Genomic DNA, 25,114 nt, shown 5'->3' on the forward strand with positions numbered 1-25,114 from the left:
CAGCAATTGAAGATTATATTATAAGGTGAATACCAAAAAAAAACACAACTGTAAAAATCAATTCTATATTTTTATACACGATATAATTTAATATATACATTATAGGATGGTCGAAGAAATGAAGTATTTCATAAGAAGCTGATGTCATGAAGATATTGACTATGATTTCACACATATTAATAACTAAAACTTTCGAATAAAAATTTCAATTTATTTTGCTTATAATTTTAAGCTTCACTCTGGATATGTAGTTTTTTTAAACAGAATAATATGTATTATTACAGATATCGCTTAATTTATTGAATGAATGTTATCAAACATAGGTACATAAAAATCAAACATATCACATAATAAAATAAATATTCTATAATATCCATGAAACTTTTTTGGTTGAACAAAATAATTCACGGTGAGAATATACCTAATTATTTCAAGGTGTACATAAAACGATCAATTCATCGGAAGATACAATTAAACAAATGAATCCTAATTGAAGAAAATACCTATAATTAAATTTTAGGATTCACCGAAGCAACATGCGTTTCATTATACTATCACAATCCAGTAAAAAGAGTTAAAAATAAAAACCATAAACATATGATTTCCGTTAATCATTCGGAACAACGATTGGCTATTTATCTCATGAAGAAATAATTATTTTTGAACACTTCTACTATTCCAGACTACGTATTTTCTTCTATTGAAATAATTGGTTTGCATTCAGCACATAAAGGATGAAAAATAAAAATTTGTTCCTTGTATTCACAGCTTGAAGTTTCCATTATTTAATCAATCAATGATATTTTTTTCAGAAAAAATTCCCAAAATTAAAATATTGATATTTTGGTAGAGATCTTAAAGTGAAAATCTACTATTTGAATCATGAAATATCGATATTTCGTAAAATTTGAAACTAATAGGTATTTTGAATGTTGTTCACGATTCAACAATTTTGCAATTTCATTATTATATTCATTCGATATTTCATATTTCCAATTATGTATGATATTTTCAAGAAGAATTATAAATATCTTAATATTACTGAAATTGTTATCACAAACCAATTCATTTTTTGTAATCACAAAATTGAAAAGCTCATTTAATCTAATTTCACTTACTTTTTTTTCTTTTATCCTAACCCCAGAACGTATTTGGGCAGTTGTATAGTATATCGTGGAATAGACCATAGGACAGACATCCTAAAATATTTTCAACCAGTTGAATATTTGATTAAGGGCAATTTTTTTCTCTTTAGCAACAAAATTCTAACAGACATGTCAGCTCAGTTTTCAAAAAATATACAAAAATCAATCAGAGGCAATTAACAAATCGCATTGAATTAATCCATACGATTATGAAATATTAATATTCGACCAATTTCAATATTTTCTTCATTTATCATTCATTGGTAGATATAATAGTATATTCATGGAATTATTTAGTATAAAATTAATTATCAGTTTTCCAAATAGATTTGTAAAATTCTAAAAACGAAAATCGTCCCAATAGAAAATAATTGAAATTAATCTTTATTAAATATCACATTAAGAATAGAAAATCCCAATTAGAATAAAATAAGCACATTATTAAAAACAGGAAGCTTATGTATATACAAAAATATGTTTTCTTATATTTACAATATGATACATATTACTCTGATTATTATTACATTCATATGGATATATGTCCAATAGTTCGTGTATTGTTATTATTAAAATTACAACCATAGTTAAATAAATGAAAAAAAATTCTTCTGACATCCACAAGATTCATTTTCCCGAAAAAACTCTCTTGAGAGAATTAGGTATGAATCGGCTGAAAAATTTTTATTGGTTAGGTATTAAATTAATATCTGTTAATTTTTATGAAATCCTTTCAATTATGATAATATCTGGACTATTTTCAATATATTCTTTTTTATGCGGATAACATTGAGTTAAATGGGTTTTTTTCGAATTTTATTAATATTTTCACGGAATATCAATACTGTATATTTTGAAACATATTCTCATAAAAGTAATCTCAGTTTTATTGAAAAATGATATAGATTTTATTCATTGTTTATCAAATAAGGTCATATTTGTGAGTTATACGCGTCCTACATTATGGAAGGTTATTAGCACTTCTGATTCATTATTTATAATGACAAATCTTTGTAATCGTTCCAGGAAAAAATTTGAAAGTCAGATATTCCTTTAGAAATCACTCTACATTTCCAACAAGAGTCCAAATATTAACGAAGCGAATCCCACAAGAAATATATTTATACTAATATTTATATAAATGTTTCTATGAATTCAGATAATATTTCGTAATATTTCAAGATGAATTTTTAGAACAATATCTTATTGATATGAAATATAGTTCCATTACCTACTTTGAATATCCTTATTCAAACTGGCCTATTTTAACACTTATTTTATACCTTCAACCAAATGAAATTATGTACACATGAGTCAGTTTTTAATTTTATCGTTTACCTATTATAATCGACAATAAAAAATATTTTCATCTTGTGAAAGTGTTTTTATTTATTTACATTATTGGTTTAGAGAAACATAGCAATAGATGTTTTGATAATATGTACCATGAAATGTGTGTATAATATGTTTGCACCAGCCCAAACATTGAAAAAAGCTTATGTTATGACAAATGAAAAAAGCTCATAGAAAAAGTTAGTTCCATTCACCTTACCTAAGAATTTGCAGATTTGCAGTACATTAAAGTCCTCACACCACGCTGGAGAAAAACAAATGTATTATTTTGATAATTGCTGAAATATTATCACTCGTAAAGAATATGTTTGAGAAAAAAGATGTTTATGGTTTCGGCTTCGAATCTTATGTCGATTCAATGTCTCTCAAAATTTCGAATTTATTGTCTGGTGAAGAAAGAAAGATTGAAAATGATATTGAACTGGCAGAATATGTTCAGTAAAGTGATGAGTGAATCATAGGAATCACCGCATTAGAAAGGTCCAAAAGAAGTTGAAAGTTTTCTTTCACATTGAAGAACACCATAAAGATCTTTTTCTCCTTTGTTATTTATGATAATCATATCCTCAACCGATGATTTCAAGATTAATTAAATTGAAACTTACGAAACGGATATCGTATTATAAATCCATTCTTTCCAGCCTACATTTGAGGTAGCATCTATTCTTGATTCTATACCTTCGCATAAATTCTTTTTATCGTGTGATCTGCCGGATTTCAAATCACACAAAATTTTCTTCTTACAAGACGTGTCACAAGTGGGTCTCACAGGACTAGCTTTGTAATAGTATCTAGATGATAATCAAGCAAAAAATAAGTATCAGTTGAAAGTATCGAATGCATAGGAGACAAACAATCGAATACAATAAAAATGATAACATTAGGGTTTCAAGATTTATAGGCCGTATATTGATTATATTATATTATCATTATATTTTGCAGGCAACGCAATAAATTTGTATGAATGCCTAATTTGAAATGATATTTTTTATTCAAGTACACAATTAATTCTTCGTGAAAATTTGAGTCATGACTTCTCTAATACTCACTTGTAGAAAAGTTCGAAAAGCTTAGGATCGTTACTCATTTTCATAACCAATTCATCCCAATCTGAGGGCCTCAAACTCTCCATTCCAAAAGCTTGTCTGGCACTATACAACTTGAACCATATGGGATAGCCATATAAGTTTGCTTCTCTCAAATTCATTGTCCATGTTTCGTGGTCAATAACTCCCTTGAAATTAAGCCAAGTTACTTAAACACATCTTAATATTGATGAAGGTGATAATAATCTAGATATTCCGACATACAGGCATCTTAGATGCCTGCTATTTCGTTTGTTTGTCATCTTGGGTAGGGTTATGCGGTACTGATGATCCCTAATAAGGGTGAAACCGGTATATCGCTATCCTCCCTTGATGACAATCATTCTCCTTGGGTTACTTTCGATTATGAATCCTACGTAATGGCGTGGAGACCTTCTGTCTGACAACGGTCGTGTGGATGGCATTTTCTTATTGCTGATACATTGACCGGATAAATAGTTAATATCGTATGATATGATTACTGCATTGGAAATTTCACCTATTTTCATTAAGTGTATACTAGTAATTCTTCTCTGACAGTATTGCGCTTGAACGTTTCAGTCGTGGGCCATCGTACATCAAGTATGAAGGTCTCAAAGGACAAAATATTATCTAACATTTTCACTATCTGAAAGTGAAAAATGTGTCGAAAGAAATAAATAAAGTTGAGGGCCAATATTATTTTGGGTTCATTATGCACAACAGTGGTTTGAGTAGTTGAGGTGAATGTTGCACCACGCTCTAGCAGGCCTGATTTCGAAAATGTCGATAAAATCACGGTAAATATCCATATTCACCATCATGTTGGTAGTAGTAGCATCGCCAAGGAGTTGAATATCGATTATAAAACCGTTTTGAACCATTGGCAGAAGGCTGAATTAAAAAAGTTCGATATTTGAGTGCTACACCTCATGCACCATCTGCGAATCGCTTACCTATTTCTCACTTACGACAATGTCAAGTGACAGAGAAAGTGACCGCAAGTCAACGAGGGGTACCAAACCGTGAGCAAGCCAGTCTTGACGGCCAAGAAGATATTGCTTGTTTGGTGGGATTGGCAGAAGCTATTCCTCTATGGCTAAACGTTCATTCTACCTTCTACTCTACCGTTTGAAGCTGGTGATAGGAACATATATGGCTAGCATTGTTGAATAGAAGAAGAATCAGGTTTCATCAGGAAAATACCAGGCTGTACAAATCTTTTATGAGGCTCCAGAAGCTCCATGAGCTCGGATGTGAAGTTCTTATGAATTTATCCAGTAGTCCAAAGCGGGCATCAAGTGACTACCACCTTTTCCTCTCTATAGCCAATGCGCTTGGGTTAATAAATTTGGCCTTATTAGAGGCATGTGAACATTGGTTGTCAGAGTTTTTTGTCAGTAAGGACAAGGGCTTCTACAACAAGTTATCGAACAGAATATTCGACTTAAACTGAATGATTCTTACACTTTCTGTAAAGCTATGAAACACAAAAAAATACGAAATTATTTTTTCTTCAACCTGATATGTTCTTATTGCTAAACTCATTTATGATTAACACTGACTTACAGATGATAAGTATCGGGTAATGAACCCGATAGATCAATGAATTGATCATGATTTATTTCATGGCTATTTTCATAGCTCTTGGAGAGTAGTGTATTGAAGACTTTAACACTGACTTAAATGATGCTTCGCGAATAAAATATTCTCAAAGAGAAGCGTCATTTTCGAATTGGTTGAAACAAGTCATGGAAAGATTTTCAAACGAGAATTCTATAGATCAAAATAAAAAATTATATTCATATTTACCCTAGTTGTATGGTCATGGTCTCCATCGACGTAATATACCCTGTATCCTGGATTCAAGTCATAATATGGCGACACCGAAGGCCCAACATAAGCAATGCTGTTGGCTCTACCTGTAATCAATATCTACATTATACAAATCAATACATAAGACTTGAAGAAAACGCTATTCAAACTGAACAAAAGTATGAACGTAAGTAGGTAATTTTTATTAACTGATTGATTTAAAGTAGCTTTCTTAAGAAAAAATGAATTTTTACCGGCGAGGCCTTGAACTTATCGAGTGACTTGTTATATGTAGGTAATACAAAGATACTCACTTAAATCTTTATGATCGTAAAACACTTCGAACTCGTCGTAGTGTGTATGACCAAAAAACTGGGCAGTAATAGTGGATTCATATCTGCTTATTATGTCATAGTAATTTCTCGACCACACCTTCAAGCAATCGGAATGACCTGGTGGAATGTGTCCAATAACATGGACTTTTTCTCCGTTGAATTCAGCAGATTGGAGCTCATAGACGAACCATTGGAGTTCATTTGCTGGGTCGGTACTATTTAGTAGAAGCCACCTTCAATGGAAATCGAAAGATTAGAGATGCGCCTTTGAATTCATATTTGACCATATACGTGAAAAGGTCATTGCAGTTAATTGAAGCCCAAAAAAAACTTTCGATTTATTTTTTCTACCAATGAAATATTGGAATTATTGGGGAAAAAAAATTTTACAATTTCCAGAAATTAAAATTTTGAGAAATAATCTTCCAAATTCATATACATATCGAATAATCAAGTTAAAAAATGAATTCGGTAAAACTGAGAAGTTTTATGTTTATTTCACGTGAATCACTCTTATTCTTTATGAGACTCTGTAGAAACCGTTCGATTTTTCGAATAAATTTTTGGATTCTAAATATTCAGAATTAAAAGTGATTAAATAAATGTATGTCTGTTCGTTTTGCATTACTACATGACTCATCTGATAACCATCAAACTTTAAGAAGTTATTAAGTATGATAGTACGAAGCACATAGTACAATAAAGACTTCTTGTAAATTTACTTGGAAAAAATTCGAAACCTGCTCTTTCACCATTTTGTTACTTTTAACGTTTGTCTTAGGACACTTTAAAGGTCGATTCATATTATCCGACACGTATCGCTTCAGACACCAAGCGAATCGTTTACGACAATTATCATTTGATGCGTTTCATATGAAGTAATTCACATTGTCCGTCATCGATCTTCGCCATCCGGTCCGTTCAATATTCCTTGAGAGAATATTTTGTCTGATGTCGTATGGGCGGAGTCTGTATGAACATGTCGGAACGTGTCTGAACGAATAATGAGAATTAGCAGACATCTGCGCTTAGTTCTGGAACCCGTAATTTTCGTTGGTAATGGATTCCGAAAAATTAATATATTTAGTGCGTGAGCAGGAAACTCTATATAGGTAATACAAATTATAAATCACAGATTGTGTCATGATACTAATGAAAAGGAAAAAATTTGGACAAATTGAAACAAGATGGTTCTGTGTTTGAATATTGGGTGTACACTAAATCTTCTTACTGACTTTTCTCTTGTTTCATCTTCATCCAGTAATAATGCAATAGCACATAGTTTTTTACGTGGAAGTTTTAACATTTTTTCGCACCTCAATTTATCCACTGCGTGAATCTAACTGAAACGCTCCTTGAATGAGTATATGAACCCCGTTCCGACATCCAATTCGCTTGGTGTCTGAAACGATATGTGTCGGATAATATGAATCGAACTGAAATTATATTCATATGAAAATAAATCAGTTTCAACAGAAATTGAAATTAAACATTACAAATTTCACACTTAAGTTGAAAGATATGCTCATTTGTTTTGGTTTATTATTCCTTCTTTTCAACACAAACCTCCTTGACAAGTGTGAAAAAATGTAATAGAAACATTAATTCACGTCAATACTTTCATCATTTTTTTCCAATATTACAATGCATACATCTAACTAGATATTTTTGAGCTCCTATATTTTCCAACCGATTTCAGAATTCAAGTTACATAAATTGCACTATTACGGAAGAGAAATACTTACCAATCTTTGTTATTGCAATAATTCATATTCAAAGAAATTAGTCTGAATCCAGGTCTTACTAACACTGAATAAAATGCTCCTCTCCTGACTGTGTTACTAACCGAACTAGGTAACCATTTACGCCACTGCACATCCAATTCATCGTATAGCCATGCTATTGAAATGTTTGGGGCATCTAGGAATGGAGGAGGAAAACTTGAAAAAAGTAAAAAATATTATGAAAAGAAATTTAAAATTCGAAAAAATAATTATTGTTATTGTATATTCTTTTGACAAATCCTTTTCAATGTACAGGTGGAAAAAACGTAGGTAGAAAAAACGCAACAAGTTGATATACATATACTTAGTATAATTTGAAGTCTCATACTTTTCATATTTTGCTCAATTTTCAAAATTTTTTCAGTAAACTCTAATTAATTTTTTTTTTCAATTTGCATATTCAATATTTTGTTGTGTGCTGGCTTATCAGTCACTATACAGTGTTAATCAGAAGTTTGTTGCTAAAGCCTATTAAAGTTTAATTTTGAAACATCGAATTGAAGAAATAATGACAAATTGAAAAAATGATAAATTGACAAAATTACCTGTTTACTGGGGCAGATTCGTGATTTCCAAGTGCCGGGAAGATAGGAATATTTGGGAACATCGCATACATTTGTTTGACTGTTTCCTTTATAATTTTCAAATTCTCTTCTTTCGTTTGATTCCATATATCGTGAGGAGGTAAATCCCCAGTCCATAGTATGTAATCGATATCCTATGATCAAAAGAAACAATAAAGAGTATATAAATTGACTGGAATAATCTCGTTTGGCATATAAGATCAATATTAATTTGAGAAAAAAGTAATAATGGCACTTACTGGATGAGTTTCTTGAATATGTTGTAACATATTATCAACCGTTATTTTTGGTGTATCACATTTTCTATAATCACCCCATCTGGAATACAAAAAGTTTCGTGAGAGTGGAATAGAGAAGTATATATCATATTATTAAATGTGTGAAAATATCACAAAATAAATTTGTCAATAATGATTTAATTTTTATTTTTTTATTCAGTTTCCATATTATTTTCAAACTGATTTTCATAATAAAATATCCCTAAATGAAGTACTAATTTAGTGATATATGATATATTATATGTAGATTCAATTCAAATTGAATGCTGATCCTACTTACTGTTTCAATCAATTTTCAGAATCGAGTTGTAAAAAAAAAATATATCGAATATCGGAAGATCATTAGGAATAATAAACAATCTCTCTGTTTTCAATTGCATGATTTTTATCGAGTACTAATGTGAAGTTCATGTACCGATTGCACCCTTGGGGACCAAATTTATACAGTTGAGGTCTAAGGGTTCAGTTTGCGAATGAAAGAGCGAGCTCTCAAGACATCCTGATTCTCTCGATATTTTGGTTCAATTTTTTATGGTTCTGATGCAATCAACGCAATCAACAATAAATTTTGTATAAATCTTAACATGGTTATTCTATATACACATACATGCAAAATCTCATGCAATTGCATTCAAGGAAATATTGGTTAGATGTTTCCTAATATTTTTCTTGAATTTGTATGACCTATTTTTTATGGTTCTGATGTTATGATCATCTTGAAATGTTGCAAGGAGTTTCAAATTGTTGTTCCATATCAAAACAGAAAAGGGGAAGTGGAAAATATTGGATGATATTTTTCAACATTCTTGTTGATTATGTTATCGTTTTTGTTACGCGATTAATGAAATCTTGTACGGGGCATTAAATTGTTATTCTACATCCAAATGCAAATTTTCATTTCCATCATTTCCCCTCTGGCACTCCTGCGATGACCAAACTTTGTACGGTGTTCGAAGTTGCACATTCATTTCATCTTCTTTCTTTTTTCGAATCAAATAAGTAGAAGGCAGGCGGCAGCACTGTACGACGACTTTCACGAAATTGTAATTTTACCTCTTTTGTAATGAATTTGGTAGGTTTTTTTTTACGAATATTTCAAGAATATACCAGTGCTTTGAACAAGTAGATATCATCAAAGTTACCATTTTTTTCAATTTTTTTTTCATTCGCAAATAAAAAATATTCACTTTCTTCCATGTAGATTATTGCTCAAGGAAATTATGTGAAAACCCCATAAAAATGGGTGTGTTTGCAAGAAGAAATATGTTTAATTTCGTTGTGAACTGAGCAACCATGTGGTGGTATGTTTTCTTAACGAACTCAAACACTACTAGATGGAAACCTGTCTTGAAAATTTCAAGTTTTTAGCTTGTTTCGTTCTGAAGTTACAAACGGACAGAATCGAATTTGAGGAAGGATTCGTCATCAAAAAGTCAAACCTCAACTCCTGTCCCAAAATTCGAAAATTACAGGCATTGTAAAGAAATCATAGAGCTATGTCTGGAGAACGGTTAGAACTGGCGCTCAAAAACCACATTTATGATAAAATGTAAAATATTTTGATATATACTCACTTTCCTGCTGCCTCTTCTTTCGAAGGCGCTAAACCATTGGTAAATCTACAACATAATGGTTCTGCGCAATTTGCATTACTACCTTCCATGTAGTAAGGATCAAAATGAGTATCGGAAAGATGTAGAACCTTGAAGGAAGGAGCGTTCGCCTTAAAATAAAAGAGAATGATTTCAAATACAATTTACTATTGGAAGCATAAAATAAAGCAAACATTGAATAAAAAATTAACATTAATCATATATCATATCATATACAGGGTGTATCTGAATAACACCGAAAAAATGTGAAAGGTCATTCTGTGATGGAAATTAAGGTGTGTATTTGGTATGAAATTTTTTGAAAAACTCTTACTAACCTCTGGTATTTTAGGTTCAACAACTTCTGGTTTAGGAACTGGAGGAAACATCACGTTCCATTCATGTAGAGGATTGTAAACATCCCCACATGCATCTCCAATTACGAAACTGCATATTTCGTCAGGTCCTAATAATGAAAATGTAGTCTAAATATAAACATAAATTTGAGGGAATTGGAGGCGTAATAAAAAAAAATTTGGAATATTTGAACAGTTACCAGGACTTCGAAGTGAAATGAATTTAGTTGAAACATTTAATAAGCCAGCAGATCTGGCTTTTTGATAGACCAACTTACTACTTTGTCACCAGATCTAACATAATATGTACAGGGTGGCAAATAAGCGAGGTAAGCGGCTATATCTCAGGATCTACTCATCGTAGAGACTTGCATTAAAAATTTTAACATCAAAGTGTACAAGAAAACACACTGGAAATTGTTTTGAAGTTTATACCTCTACCGCTAGGGGGCTTAATAGCTATCGTCGAGTAGAAAAATGAATTTCACTCGAAAATGTTTCATATAAAGTTGAAGAAAAAATATCATCACTGATGGAAAATTCTCTATCTTTTTGAATTGTTACTTTCGATTTTACGGCATCAAATAAGGGTAGGGGAAAGGAAGAATTCTGACTGATTGAAATACCTGTAACTTCAGTTTGGCTCAACATTCTTGAGCAAATTAGATCTCGTCCGAGAGATAGCATCTTGTTGATGGAGGACAAAATATATTCATGATAAATTTGTTTTTGCTGCTTTCGATAGGGGGCGCTAAGTCAGAAGTTCATTGTTTTGTTCAATTTACTCCAAAATTTCAAATGTAATGATAGGATTTTCTTTACAGAAAGTTCCATCAAATTTGCATGAAAAAACCTGAAGGTCACAAAACGATAGTTTCAGGCGTTCTGGAGTTATGGCCGAAAGAAGATATTCTTTAACTGATGCACTGCGAAAAACCAAATTGTGTCTTTAGGTTCTGACAAAAAGAGAAATCCCATCGAATTTCTATGAAAAAACCAGAAGGTCGCAAAGCGATGGCGTTCTGGAGTTATGGCCGAAAGAAGACACAATTTAGTTTTTCAGTGCATCAGTTGAAGAACATTTTTTTCGGCCATAACTTCAGAACGCCTGAAACTATCGTTTTGTGACCTTCAGGTTTTTTCTTGCAAATTTGATGGAACTTCTGTTGTTGTTAAGAAAATCCTATTATTACATTTGAAATTTCTGAATAAAATGAACAAAACAATGAACTTCCGACTTAGCGGCCCCTATCGAAAGCAGCAAAAATAAATTTATCATGAGTATATTTTCTCTTCAATAAACAAAATATTATCTCTCAGACGAGATCTAATTTGCTCAAAAATGTTGAGCCAAACTGAAGTTACAGGCATTTCAATCAGTCAAATTTCTCCCTTTCCTCTACCTTATTTGATGTCTTAGAATCGAAATTGACAGTTCAAAAAGATACAGAATTTTCCAAGGATTACAGTGATGATATTTTTTCTTTAACTTTATATGAAACATTTTCGAGTAAAATTCATTTTTTACTCGACGATAGCTATTACGCCCCCTAGCGTTAGAGGTATGAACTTCAAAACAATTTCCACTGTATTTTCTTGTACACTTCAGTGGTAAAAATTTTTACCACAAGTCTCTACGATGAGTGGATCCTGAGATATAGCCGCTTACCTCGCTTATTTGCCCACCCTGTACGTAACGTACTTCCAACATACGAATTCGAATATTGAAGATGAAGCCTTTGATGGTTAAAACTCATATTTGAGAATAGTTGTTTATATTTATAATACAAGTATAGGGGCGAATGAAGAAGAACACCACATAATGAAAATGAACAAAAACAAGTGCCTGAACCATGAAAGAAGCAGACCTATCCTTCTCATCAAAAGTTAGCTTTAAAATTGGAAACTTCAGGTCGTATACGTATGAAGCTGACATATATTATTTCATTTTTTCTGAGAGTTGAGAAATAACTACTACTTACGATGAATTTTTGTTCAATTGGACGTAAGCATGTTTTGAAAAATATATAATAAATGATCTTACCTATGGTAACTCTGCCAAGCACGTATAACACTTCTCCAGCGAAAAGTTCTGTGATGCCTTCACAAACTCTTGGAGTTTGAATTTTTAGGTTAACACAAAATTGGTAGATTGTTTTCTTGATTTCCTTTTCTGATTTACCGGTTCTTGTATAATGCTGTAACAATCCAGCACCTATAAAAAAACTTATTTTTCACAACATCCTTAAAATCAATAATTATTATATAAAATGCATATACAAATGTAAAGTACTTTTCATTAAAAGGACCAGGAATAAATGCAGTTCTAAAAATTTGGAAAATATACAAAAGAGAGATGTCCTCTGAATCGAAGTATGTATCAATATTCGCGATGAATCTTCCTTGTTTTTTTAAATTGAGTCGAATTTGATATAAATATTTATAATATGTACGTGAATGGAAGATTTAATTACGCGAGCTGAATAAATTTAGATTTTTCTTGGTTTATAATTTCAACGAAGGTTAGATAAATAAGTGTAACCTTCGACAGAAAATAATCTGTAGATGATCTGTTCGTATTCAATTCATATGAAAATGCTCTTACCTGCTTTACATGCTGAACAGGATACTCGGGATAATACAGAATTTTCTATCTCAAAAGCCACCTGCTTCAAATTGAGTAGTTTCAAGGCTTTGTCCACAAACAGCGGCAAATTAGTTTTTTTGTCATTTTCGAGTTCCCATAGAAGCCTGCTCTAAATTAATAATGGATTAATATCATTTAAAATTTTTCAATTTCGAATATAAGATGATATAAGAAAGTTCTTCAACATCAAATCAGAAATGTTCAAATATTTGAATCTTCCAAAATTTGTCCTCAATTTGTACTAAATTTAGTTGATGCAGATAGTCTTCAATCTACTTGTTGAAATATCAAACATAAAAATAGCTACCTCGATCAAAAAGTGAAATATTTACCATTTCATATCTATAATATATTTTGAAAAAATTCATTTTTGAATTGAATGAATTTATGTAGGAAATATAAGTGTAGATTTTGGATAAGAATTTTTTTTTTAATTTAATTCGTTTCATTATTTCCTCTCATTTCGAAGAATTTTCTAAATCAAATAATTTTTGAATAAATAGCGAATGATAAAATTGAAGAGGCATTCATTTATTATTAGAAAAAATAAACCAGAATAATTTTAAGAGCCATCTTATGTGAGAATACATGTGTAGGTAATTGCAGTAATTGAATAATATCGAGTGGTTATTCACTTTGCAACAACTTCGTTCACTTATATAATCTCATTAAACTGTTTCGATGTAAACCCTTACTTACAGTGTCGTATACTTTAGGTGGTATTTTATGAATTTTCCCAGTGTTATTCAAGACAGGTACATTGTTCTGCTTCACTCTGTAATCCCAATTATCTGTATACTTGTCCTTTCCATGATCTTTGTAACTGACTACTACTGGTCCACCTGAAAAAGATTTGATCCAAAATTAATCATGACGTCTCAACAATAAAGTGTTTTTCTCTACAATTTGACGACCGATCCAAAGTGAAGGTGGATAAATTAACATTTATAGGAAACAATAAAACAAAATCAAATTCGTTTAAATCTTCAGAGAGTATTAATTCCTGATCGGAAGGATGGTCTTATTAACAGAAACTTTTTTCATATTTAGACTTTTCTTGGATTCACTTTTCCTTTTCATTACGATTATCTCAACTCTAATGAAAATATATTTTGAAATTAAAGCAAAAAATTTTATAACAAATAACATTCATAAATCCGCAAATATTGGTTCTGAGACTATGAAATAAAAAAATTGAGGAAATCACTCATAATTGAAGACCACATAATTGTTGTAAAATATTTTACTTATGGGATATTATTATAATGCTTATTATTATTTCAATGTTGCCGGTTAATTCAATTTAATTAATGGTTCTGATAAAATTCGGTATGAACATTCGCGTGAGTATTTCACATAAATAAATTTCACATACTAAATTTCAACCTAGTCGTTTTTTTTGTTATGTATTATGTAGAAAACAAAAGATCTAGATGGCCGCAGTTCCCAGAAGGCTTACCGAGCCACGACGGCCCCAGTTCAAATAATAATGTGTATTATTATGTACAGAGTGTTTCACGTAAGCGGGTCACTTGATTTTATGGCTTATCACAAATGGTTTTTCCTTTATAACTTTCCATGCTTTCCATTATGATGGGCCACTTTTCAATATTGCTCAAAGGATAAGACACAAAATCTAGTGACCCGCTTACGTGAAACACCCTGTACATGAAATGTATATTGTATGTATATATTATTATACAGGGTGGCCATTTGAAAACGAAACAGACGAGATTACAGACGAAATAAAGTTTTTCGATAGAAATGCTCGGACAGGTCGATTTCTGTTTCGAGGGGGACAACTTAAGATGTAGGTTACGGACGCATAGCGCTTCAACCCTTGCTACTACAACCCTCACCCCCAAATTTTGAATAGGGAAGATGGGGTGAGTGATACCTCATTTGAAAGGTATTTTTATACTGATTTCAGCACAGTGATTGTTTTTTCATTTTATGCATTAGTTCTCGAAATATTCTTAACTAAGTATTTGAAAATGAAGTAGTGTTTTCATGGCACTTGTAGTGTTTTGTGAAAAATCGACATTTTGAGCTTCAAAACAACCTTCCTAACTAACTAACACATGAATATTTCGAGAACTAATGCATAAAATGAAAAAACAATTACTGTGCTGAAATCAGTATAAAAATACCTTTAAATTGAGGTATCATTCACCCCATCTTCCCTATTCAAAAATTAGGGGTGGGGGTTGTAGCAGCAAGGGTTGAAGCGCTATGCGTCCGTAACCTACATCTTAAGTTGTCCCCTTCGAAACAGAAATCGACCTGTCCGAGCATTTCTATCGAAAAACTTTATTTCGTCTGTAATCTCGTCTGTTTCGTTTTCAAATGGCCACCCTGTATATTGATTTTTCTTACGATATTCTTTTTGAGATTCTGGCACGCATCTAAAAATTCTTATAATATATCTACAAGCTTCATCTCCACACGGTTGAATCTGTTATTATTGAGATACTGATGATTTTTCCGGTATTATTATTCCATTTTCTTTGGTTCTGATGATGCAATCAACATCAAATTTTGCTAGGAGTTCTTAATAATTTTTTTTTTGATCAGCAAGATTTTTTTCGAAATATAGTTTTGAAAAGATGAGAAAGTCAAAGTTTGAACGGACTTATTCGCGGAACCCTTGGTAGAATTTTGCCCATTCATCAATTCAATCGAGCCATTCGATTCGAGATAGCCGAAAATTTCATGTTTCTAGGATCTTTACACAAAACCGGAACTGAATTTGAGTCAGATTTATCATCAATGAGTGGAACCTTATCATATGAGACCATCCCTGGCTCAAAATTCGAAAAATACATGGTGATTAGGTAACATTATAGTACTCTTACATTTCTGATGTTTTATCCAACAGGTATTTCAAATAAACCGCTTCGGTTTACAATAATTGTGGAAATTATTCATGGAAAAATCTTGACATTTCAAGAGCAGCCTTTGCAACCAACAGGATAAAGAAAAAATGACTTTCATTAATTTAAAGTTCAACATGAATAATCGAAAAACATATACCACGAAATGCATAAATGAGTGTTTGTATTATTACATTATTTATTCATAATACTTTGTGGTTGGAAACATTGATTCATCATTCAGTTGAATTACTATTGAATATATGTGAGATAGTTATATTTAGTGTGGGAGCTGCAAACAGGAAAACCAAAAATTAGATAATCGTATCATAAATCAAACATGAGATTAAGGGACTTCTAGGATCATTTTTAGGAATTAAAAACACCAACAGAGAAATGCATTCTGTCAAGAATGTATTTATCATTTGAAGAATAACGATTGAAGCAAACTATTAAAAAAACTATTTATGTAACTAAGTTGGAATTAACGCAGAGTTTATGTATTATATGTTATAGAGTTAGCGCTCGACCATTCATAGACGTTTTAGGAGGTGAACAAGGAAACGGTGTCTACGGAAAACCAACTCACACAAAAAGATAGCTGCACAAGAATTTTAACAACCAACCATAACAACAGCTAGGAGTGATCAAGTAGGGGAAATGCGGACAAAATGACATACTGTTTTGTTTTTCAATTATATATTTTTAGTTATTGCAATAATACTCTCATTTTAATGCTAAATACTAATTTTGGTTAATTGTTTTCAAGTATTATAAGCTGAAACTTGAATGAAACTACAAAAATAAAATATATAGGAAATTAATTTGACTTCTAACTGCTCCCCACTTTTGAAAAAATTTAAAAGTTCATTTTATCCGCATATGTCGTTTTGTCCGCATTTCCTCTATATGTAGGCAAAAAAAGTCAATTAAGACAAGCCTTCTTATCCAGAGATTATAGATCGCACGAAATTGAACGAACAGTAAGGCCATGGCGGTAATCACAGGAGAATAGAACTGCAGAAATAATTTCCAACGAAAAAGCATATTTTTTTATTTATTTCATTTACATGCATACAACTTTGCTTTGGCCGTTTGTTTTCGAAATTCGAGGCTTTATTGTAAAAAACTGGTTAAACATTTACGATTGAAAATATTGTCCATCGCGGCCACTACTTTCTCCCATCTTTCGGGCAGCGTACGAATCCCGCGTTGAAAAAATTGGTCATCTTTTGTAGCGATCCACGAATCGATCCAATTTGTTACTTTTTCATGAGACCAGAAGTGCTGGTCAGCCAGACCATGTGCTATTGATCGAAACAAGTGATAGTCCGAGGGAGCAACGTCTGGAGAACACGGCGGGTGGGGTAGGACTTCCCATTTCAACGTTTCCAAGTATGTTTTGACCACTTTCGCAACATGGGGTTGAGAATTGTCATGCTGTAGAATCACTTTATCATGTCTCTCGTTGTATTGCGGCCGTTTGTCTTTCAATGTTTGGCTCAAACACATTAATTGCGTTCGATAATGATCGCTTGTGATTGTTTCAGTCGGTTTTAACAACTCATAATACATTACGCCGAACTGGTCCCATCAAATACTGAGCATGACCTTGGAACCGTGAATATTCGGTTTGACTGTCGACGTGGTAGCATGGACGGGATATTCCCATGATTTTCTGCGCTTGGGATTATTATAATGAACCCATTTTTCGTTTCTAGTAACAATGCGATGCAGAAATCCCTTACGTCTTTGCTGTTTACGAGCAAACAAACGCCGTTCAACATCTCTCAGCTTCAACTCGTACGGCACCCAATTTACTTGTTTCTGAATCATTTCCATGACTTTCATGCGTTTTGAAATGGCTTGTTGCGTCACTCTTAATGATCCTGCCAATTCTTGTTGCGTTTGACACAAGTCTTGATCAATTAATGCCTCCAATTCTTCATCTTTGAAAACCTTCTCTCTTCCACCGCCATGCTGGTCGTCAAAATAGCCGTTCTTGAAGCGTTGAAATCACTCTCGGCACGTTCTCTCACTATAATAGCGACCTCAACATAGGTAAATGAAAGTATTCGATGAGCCTCAGTCGCAGATTTCTTCATAAACGGGGGAAGCAAAGTTGTACACCTATAATATAGTTTTATATCCGAAAGTAGGAAAACTTCTTTGAAGACATAAAATAGGAACAATTTACAAACCCACACATAGGCTAGGACAAGCCTTGGGAAGTACAAAAATTCAGCGGAGAAATCCGGCTTACAGTTACAATCTACTTAAAACCTCTGAAGATGCCTACCGCAGCAGTAAGCGACAAGTCAAGTAAAAAACCGACTAGTCCACAGAACAAAGCCTGGAATTTTCCAATTATGTTGAACAATCCGAGAGTGAAAGCCTCAATTAAGGCTTTCACTCTCATTTGGAAATTAATTTTCGAATATAGCTTAGTTTTCAAAATATTGAATTGTTTCCAACAAACTTCAATAGGTAATGAATTGCTTTTATCATAATTCGATTATATGTTTTTGTACAATCGATTTCTTCAAAAACTATGCCATCTCAAACTATGTCTTTCCTATAGTAATGCTTTGTCCGGTGAAGTTAATAAACACGAGCAGACAAAAATGTTATCCTTTAACCTTGAACTTGATTGTCTGGTGTAGGAGAAATCATTTTTTCCATGTGATATAAGACCATTCAAAACAAAGGAATAAACAAGATAACAAGAATATCTGAAAAAATTGAATCACAAATCCGGGTCCCATGTTTTCATCTGTCCTGAAGATAATTTTTTATGTACATTTTAAGTATAAAGGTTTTCCAAAGAGAAGTTTCATTTCGAATAGTCCGCTTTATGGGAAGCTGTCACACTTGAAGCTACCATCTTTTGACATTTGGCAATTACGTCATCAATGAAAATGACACGATACACGCTTCAATAGACCATTGAAATTGTTAAAATTCAATACAAAAATGGTGAAAGTTTTGCAGTGACAGTTCGCAAAAATAAAGCCCTTTTGGGTCGTCTTGAAGTACCTCCTCGGCCGGCAATAGTGAAACAACTGGAAAAATTTGAGTTATTGGGATAAATTCGTGAAGTGAAAAATCGAAACCGTATGCGTTTCTCAAGAACAACTTAGAATATTGCCACTGTAGCCCGTAGTGTTGATGATAACCTAGGTTTGTCGATTACACGTCGATCTTGGGAATAAGGCTATGATAAACGAGTTTTTATGACCGGAATTTGAATATATTGACTTTTTTCTTTGATGGCACGTGAAAGATTAGGTGAAATTTTCAGAGAGATTTAATTTTTTTTCCTTGATCGATTCCGAATGTTTATCATTTGCAGTAATTTGTAATTTGTAAATTGTATTTTAAGGTAAATTCTAATTTCAGTTATTAATTCAAATTTTTAATTTGTTCTTATTCTGACTTGTCTTATGTCATTTGATATTATGAGACCAATAAATTCTATCTATCTAATAAACCAATGTGAGAAATACCCTGAAGTGAAGCTAGGAGCTTCTGAGTGCTCGTTATTAATTTTTTTTCGATATTATGCACGAATTTTCTATTTTTATTTTCTGATGACGCGATCATAACGAAATTTCACATCAACCTAAAAATTGTTTTTTTATATTTACTTGCAAAATCTCGAATAAATCGAATCTGTTGTAACAGCATCATTGGAAAATGTTTTCGAATATTCTGCTCAATTTTCTATGTTCAGTTTGTCGTACAAGTTATATTATTAGAGTTAGGTAACTATTGAATATTTTGACTATAAAAAAAAACTTCAACTTACCGTGAATAGATGAGATAAATCCCAATGTTATGAGTAACACAGAATAAGTTGCCTTCGCCATGGTAACCTAGAAATAAAGAAACACTATAAACAACACGTATTAAAAAGTCATATATCGATATATCCGCAAAACCAAAGGTTATTGGAAAATCCAGAAAATATTATCTTGCAACTATCTTTTTCGGCATAAGTACATATAATATATTTCAAGTTTCTTAATTGACTTATGCAGTTTAAGATAATCAAATATTAGATTATGATATATGAAGAAATAAAACACTAAATATTACCTACATTGAATTATCAACATTCAGTACCATAAGTATAGATTTTATTTTATGAGGAAAGATTGAAATGAATATTCTATAAGCAAGCTTTCTCAATAGGCATAGTTGCCATTTCAGGAAAAATTTGAAAGTATCCACCGCAAATGACGATATGAAAACGGGGATAATCGTTGTACAGGAAATTAATATTTTCCAAACAGTAGTAAGGTGAAATAAAGTCCCAGAATTCACACCAAAGGGAATAATAAAATTTAATTCAAATCTTGAAAACAAGACAAAGTATGTATTGTCTATTATACAGAATTTACCTGAATAATGTTCTCCTTGACTAAATCGAATGAATTTTTAGTTCCAATAAAGCAATACCGGTTATTAATGATATTTATTTTTACTTCTTATATGCAATTTTTAAAGGGTCATTGGCTTAATCATTAGTAATGCTTCAAAAGGAGGAAGAGGAGCATCTATTCACTCAAGGTAGGTAATTCCGAACAATGGAAAAGGCTCATAAAATTTCTTCAGTTTAATTCCTGAGCCTATCAAAAATAAGGTTTGGCTTGACCTATTTTATTCAGATATATGTGAGGTATAGCTTGTCATTTAGGGACTATGGCAGTTTTGGATAATTTGTAGTTGAATACTCATACAAGGCAGGCAAATTCTTGTCTAGCGAGAATATCGCAATAACTATCGCAGCAAGAATAAAACAGAGAGCATATTTACAATCTCTTTTTCATTAATATAAATTGTTCAAACAATTATATCTGATGGGTGGTATGACTTGAATATAAGAGCAAGATATCGATTTGAATTGTTGAAATCAATATTTAAAGAACAAAACTACGGAATGAATGAGAATTTTATTTTTAAGATAATGAAACATACTTGTAAAAGTTCCAAGGCAAGAAATACATCAAACAGTAAGGTTTCATCAAGCACCTAGGTATTCTAAAAATTTTGTCAGACCATAGCATGTAATGTAATTCTACACTGTCGTCAGAAAGATGAACTGCTTATATGTTCTATAATTTTTGACACACAATTATGGAAACAACTTTTTCAAACACTCAATCAATTCTGAATTCAAATCAGTTCTACAAGCTATCGGTTGAATGCATTTAGTCTTTCCTTCACCACCAAACATAAGTTATGAAGAGTGATTCGTTCATTTAGGTTCTGAATAAATATATTTTTCAGAGTTCCTGCAAATTTAATTTTGTACAGAATATATAAATTATAACACAAAGTTTAATTCTTTCTTAGTTTCAGAGTTCCAATTTCAAAGTTAATCAACTAAAACATTCCGAAAATTTAAGCTCTATAAAAACAGGCATCTTGACGAAATTACACTAGTATCTGTGAATATCACGAAACTGTTGTTATATAAAGTTTTTTGGATTGCCCGAAACTATTCAACAGATTTTCTACGGTAATACCCCGTTGCAAAACATTCCTGGGCACTTCAACGTACACATTTTGGCCTCCACTTCTTGCTCTAGTGTTCTTCTCACTTGAAGTTTTCGATGAATATCCAGACTCGGAAGTAGATTTAGAGCTTCCAACTGCTCTGCTTGATGTTTTTGACGAAGATACCGGTCTTGAAGGTGGAGGTGGTTTATTCAGACCTTCCCTGAATTCCTTGAATCCAACCCGATGTTTTCTGTCCGATATTTTCTTCAACCAATCGCAGAACACTTGCTCGTTGACTTCTTCCCTTTTTTTCTCATATTCTTTGATCAATTCTTGTCTTTTTTCTTCCCTCGAACGAATCATTTCTTTAATCTTCTGTCTTCTGGTTATCTGCTCTATGCTAAGTCCATATTCCGATCGTAAACCTTGATATTTAGGTAAACTTGTAGGATTCCTTTTATGATTCCTTGTACAACATTTACGATCTATCAATTTTAGTGGAGGACATACCGGAGGTTTTTCGTACAATGATAATTTTCTGATTGCATCAGATAACTCTGTTTCTATTCGTTCGATGCAATGGTACTTACAGTTTATGAATTTTGGTGATTTTTTTCTACATTTATTCTTCGTTTTGAACTCTCCTGACGTATTCGAGTCTGGTGTTTCGTTCTCTCGAATTTGCTTGTCTTCGTGAGGAATTACCTTAGTTTCGGGTTCTGCAATTCCCTTATTTGAGTCTTTTTCTTTCACACCCTCCAGTTCACACTCGATATCCTCAATGATCTCGTCTTCGCAGTCTTCATCTATACTGAACATATTGGTGTTGTTGGTTTTGTATTCGAAAACAATGGTTTGATCCATTTTTTGTTGTTCCATAAAAGGAAGTTCTGCATGATCGCTTTCAATACTAACCACATCATCGTCTGTTAACTGAGCATCGAAACTGACTAAATCTTCTTTGAAGCGGACTCTAGCAGATTTTTCTGAGTTTAGAGATGCGTTGTGAAGGGCAACATTGGCTTCCTCAACCTTCTCAGCGATGTTGTAGGGACAAGATGCCGGTTGAAGGAAAAAAGTTGAATAATCTTCAGATTCATCTTGATCTTGGCTGAGAAGTTCGGTAGTTTCTGGTATTTCTTCACCTTCGCTATCCATGGAGTAAAATAACGTTCTCAATTATTTCAGTATGCAGTAAGCTGGTGGTGGCCCGAAGATTTTGAATATTGATCATTTTGTTTACAAGTTGCTATGTAAACGTTTCTTTGCGGATGTTTTGAACGGCGAAACGAGGTTACTATGCTGGTTTTGGGATCCGAAACAGATTCGAATGACACTTTAATGACCTCCGCAAATTGTTTTCGAAGTGTAATCGAAGGAATGAAAGATTGAAAAGTAACTGCAGTTTCACGATTCCTCTCGTAAAATACATTCTGTAAATTTCTTTTTCATCGAATGAATTGTACTTTAATCATTTGCAGTGGCGGATCCATGATACTGTTTAGGGAGAGGTAATGGATATGAAAATTTTCATATAAACAAAAGTAAAAGATGAATTGTAATTCCAATAAATATACGAAATAATAAAAATAAATTATATTGTTTGGTAGGTATGTCACTGAAATAATATGAAAATATATTTCCAGTCAACAAAATCAGCTGAAATTTTTTTTTCAATTGTCATATTATTAATAAATCAAAATGTCATGTCAATAAATCAAAATGTCATGACTTGTTTCATATATTCTTTGTAATGTCGAAGGGATCAATAAAGATTTTGAAACAAACATCCTTCTGCATAAACTAAAAGCATTTACTCTTGGTTGAAATCTGATTCTGCTCTAAAACTATAAATATTTCGACCATGATTCGTCAGTAAATACCCCCTTTACCCCCCCTGAATCCGCCACTGATCATAGGTTATGATAATTTCGAAGCTTCAACGGATATTATTGGCAGGCTTTGTTGTGTAATTCTGTTCTTTTTACATCATAATAAAACATTCTGGTAACCAAAGGACCCCGCACGTTTAGTATGGGAAATGGCTTTCCGTGAATTTGGCTGAATTTTTGATATGTTGTAGTTCTTGATGAACTGATCAGAAAAGTCCTTAGCAACAAAGCTCAAAAATGGACAGTTTTCGAGATATAGAGCTTTGAAAATGGATTTTTTGCAATTTTTGGGGTTTTTGCTCATCAATCGGGGAGCTCTCATTTCTGGTTTTGATGGAATTTGGATGTTCGGCGGCCAGAACTCGACTGAGAAATGATCTTCCTTGGTTATATTAGGCACCGCCATCGATAATTTTTTATACACTGCTCCACATTGGCTATGAAATGAGATACAAAATCCAAGATCTTCCATACATCTTTTCATGCCACAAGATGACGCCAGAATAATTCACATGACCGAGAAACGACATATTTTGAGATTTTTTTAAGAGAGACCATAATAACTGAATCCTCATATATCTGATGTCCAATAATATCAAATATGTTAGCCGAAATGTTCATAACAGGCATCGCGAGCTGTAATGGGGGAAATGGGAAAATCATAATCATATATCCTCAGGGATAACAATTGTGATCACTATTGATGTCATTTACATATGATATGTGATTTGTTTCTCACAAATCTCGATAATCTGACAATGGGGTGCCAAGACATATTCCTCAGAATGTCTCGAAATTGATGATAGCATCTCACAGACAAACGAATCCGTGAAAATGTCTGCAGTTTTGATGCAATATAGTACTATACGGGTAGAATATAGAAGTCCAAGTGTTGGAAGCTAACTATGAATGGAACTTCCGAAATTAACCCACGAATTCTTGAAAATTCAATTTTTTTTATGAACTTTTTGAACTTCACACATACGAATGAATACTATCTAATAATATGATCGTTGGCAAAATGAATGAGTATATCAATCAAAAGCAATATAATAATGAGAGTAACATTCATAAAAACGTGCTGGGTCCTTTGGATATAGCTAGTGAATTTCATGTTGGTATTTCATTACAGCAACGAAAAAATGGTTTTCTACTCTGCAGTAGCTTCTTTCAAGACCAGAATGCGATCAATTTCAAAGATTTCCATAATAAATATATTGAAAAGTTGTATTTGCTAAGATTTCTTCTACCGATTCCGAAAGTTATTGTAAATAATAATAAATAAAAGAGAGAAAACGCATAAAATAAATGAAATTGATGTATTTCTCCATCAGCGTGTACATATAATCTAATACAAAATGAAGAAAACACACTGGATATATGAATTATATTTATTCAGCTATCGATTTCGGCTAAAACTTAAACCATCATCAGGCTGTCCTGAAATGACACTCATGTTTAAAAGGAAAGATATATATATATACAAAACAAAATCTTACTGTCATCAAACACAGCAAGAAGCTACAAAACACAAAAAGTATAACAAACATACAAGGATTCCTATTCAATAAATCTAAGTTTTTCCTAGTCAAAGATGTGAAGTGTATTAAATCAGGTTATATATTCTTTATCTGACGTACGTATAAATAACATAGGCATGTGTCAAGTCTGAAACGTATAGAAACATACACAAACATAAAAATAACAATAACAATAACAACAACAGAAAAAGAAGAATGTTATTTTTATGTTTGTGTATGTTTCTATACGTTTCAGACTTGACACATGCCTATGTTATTTATACGTACGTCAGATAAAGAATATATAACCTGATTTAATACACTTTGACTAGGAAAAACTTAGATTTATTGAATAGGAATCCTTGTATGTTTGT

The 25,114-nt window shown here is 32.3% G+C and overlaps 2 protein-coding genes across 5 annotated transcripts in view; both read right to left on the reverse strand.

Annotated features, from left to right (window-relative positions):
* Positions 1–51: 51 nt before the first annotated feature.
* LOC123672866 (sphingomyelin phosphodiesterase-like) overlaps positions 52–25,114 on the reverse strand; it is a 31,289-nt gene continuing 6,226 nt past the window's right edge. Inside the window, exons 2-16 of one of the 4 annotated variants that reach the window (XM_045607193.1) lie at positions 19,632–19,698; positions 13,650–13,792; positions 12,909–13,059; positions 12,348–12,518; positions 10,286–10,413; positions 9,930–10,078; positions 8,317–8,395; positions 8,039–8,211; positions 7,455–7,649; positions 5,689–5,942; positions 5,372–5,481; positions 3,545–3,729; positions 3,101–3,286; positions 2,695–2,739; positions 52–1,199 (exon numbers count right to left, since the gene is read on the reverse strand). In XM_045607193.1, coding sequence (XP_045463149.1) covers positions 2,730–2,739; positions 3,101–3,286; positions 3,545–3,729; positions 5,372–5,481; positions 5,689–5,942; positions 7,455–7,649; positions 8,039–8,211; positions 8,317–8,395; positions 9,930–10,078; positions 10,286–10,413; positions 12,348–12,518; positions 12,909–13,059; positions 13,650–13,792; positions 19,632–19,692 — 1,995 coding nt within the window. In that variant the 5' untranslated portion in view covers positions 19,693–19,698 and the 3' untranslated portion in view covers positions 52–1,199; positions 2,695–2,729. Of the gene's footprint in view, positions 1,816–2,694; positions 2,740–3,100; positions 3,287–3,544; positions 3,730–5,371; positions 5,482–5,688; positions 5,943–7,454; positions 7,650–8,038; positions 8,212–8,316; positions 8,396–9,929; positions 10,079–10,285; positions 10,414–12,347; positions 12,519–12,908; positions 13,060–13,649; positions 13,793–19,631; positions 19,699–25,114 lie in introns of all 4 variants that reach the window. The other 3 variants (XM_045607192.1, XM_045607190.1, XM_045607191.1) reach the window with 3 other exon arrangements.
* LOC123672871 lies at positions 21,108–22,674 on the reverse strand. The gene has a single exon (XM_045607200.1). It carries the CDS (start codon positions 22,484–22,486, stop codon positions 21,284–21,286), a length of 1,203 nt encoding a protein of 400 aa, XP_045463156.1. The 5' UTR covers positions 22,487–22,674; the 3' UTR covers positions 21,108–21,283.

The sequence above is a fragment of the Harmonia axyridis genome, chromosome 2 (genome assembly GCF_914767665.1).
Source record: "Harmonia axyridis chromosome 2, icHarAxyr1.1, whole genome shotgun sequence".
In the NCBI taxonomy this organism is placed as follows: Eukaryota; Metazoa; Arthropoda; class Insecta; order Coleoptera; family Coccinellidae; genus Harmonia; species Harmonia axyridis.

Coding starts and splice junctions, on each gene's coding strand:
- LOC123672871 (XM_045607200.1), bottom strand. CDS start 22,486: ATGGATAGCGAAGGTGAAGAAATACCAGAAACTACCGAACTTCTCAGC.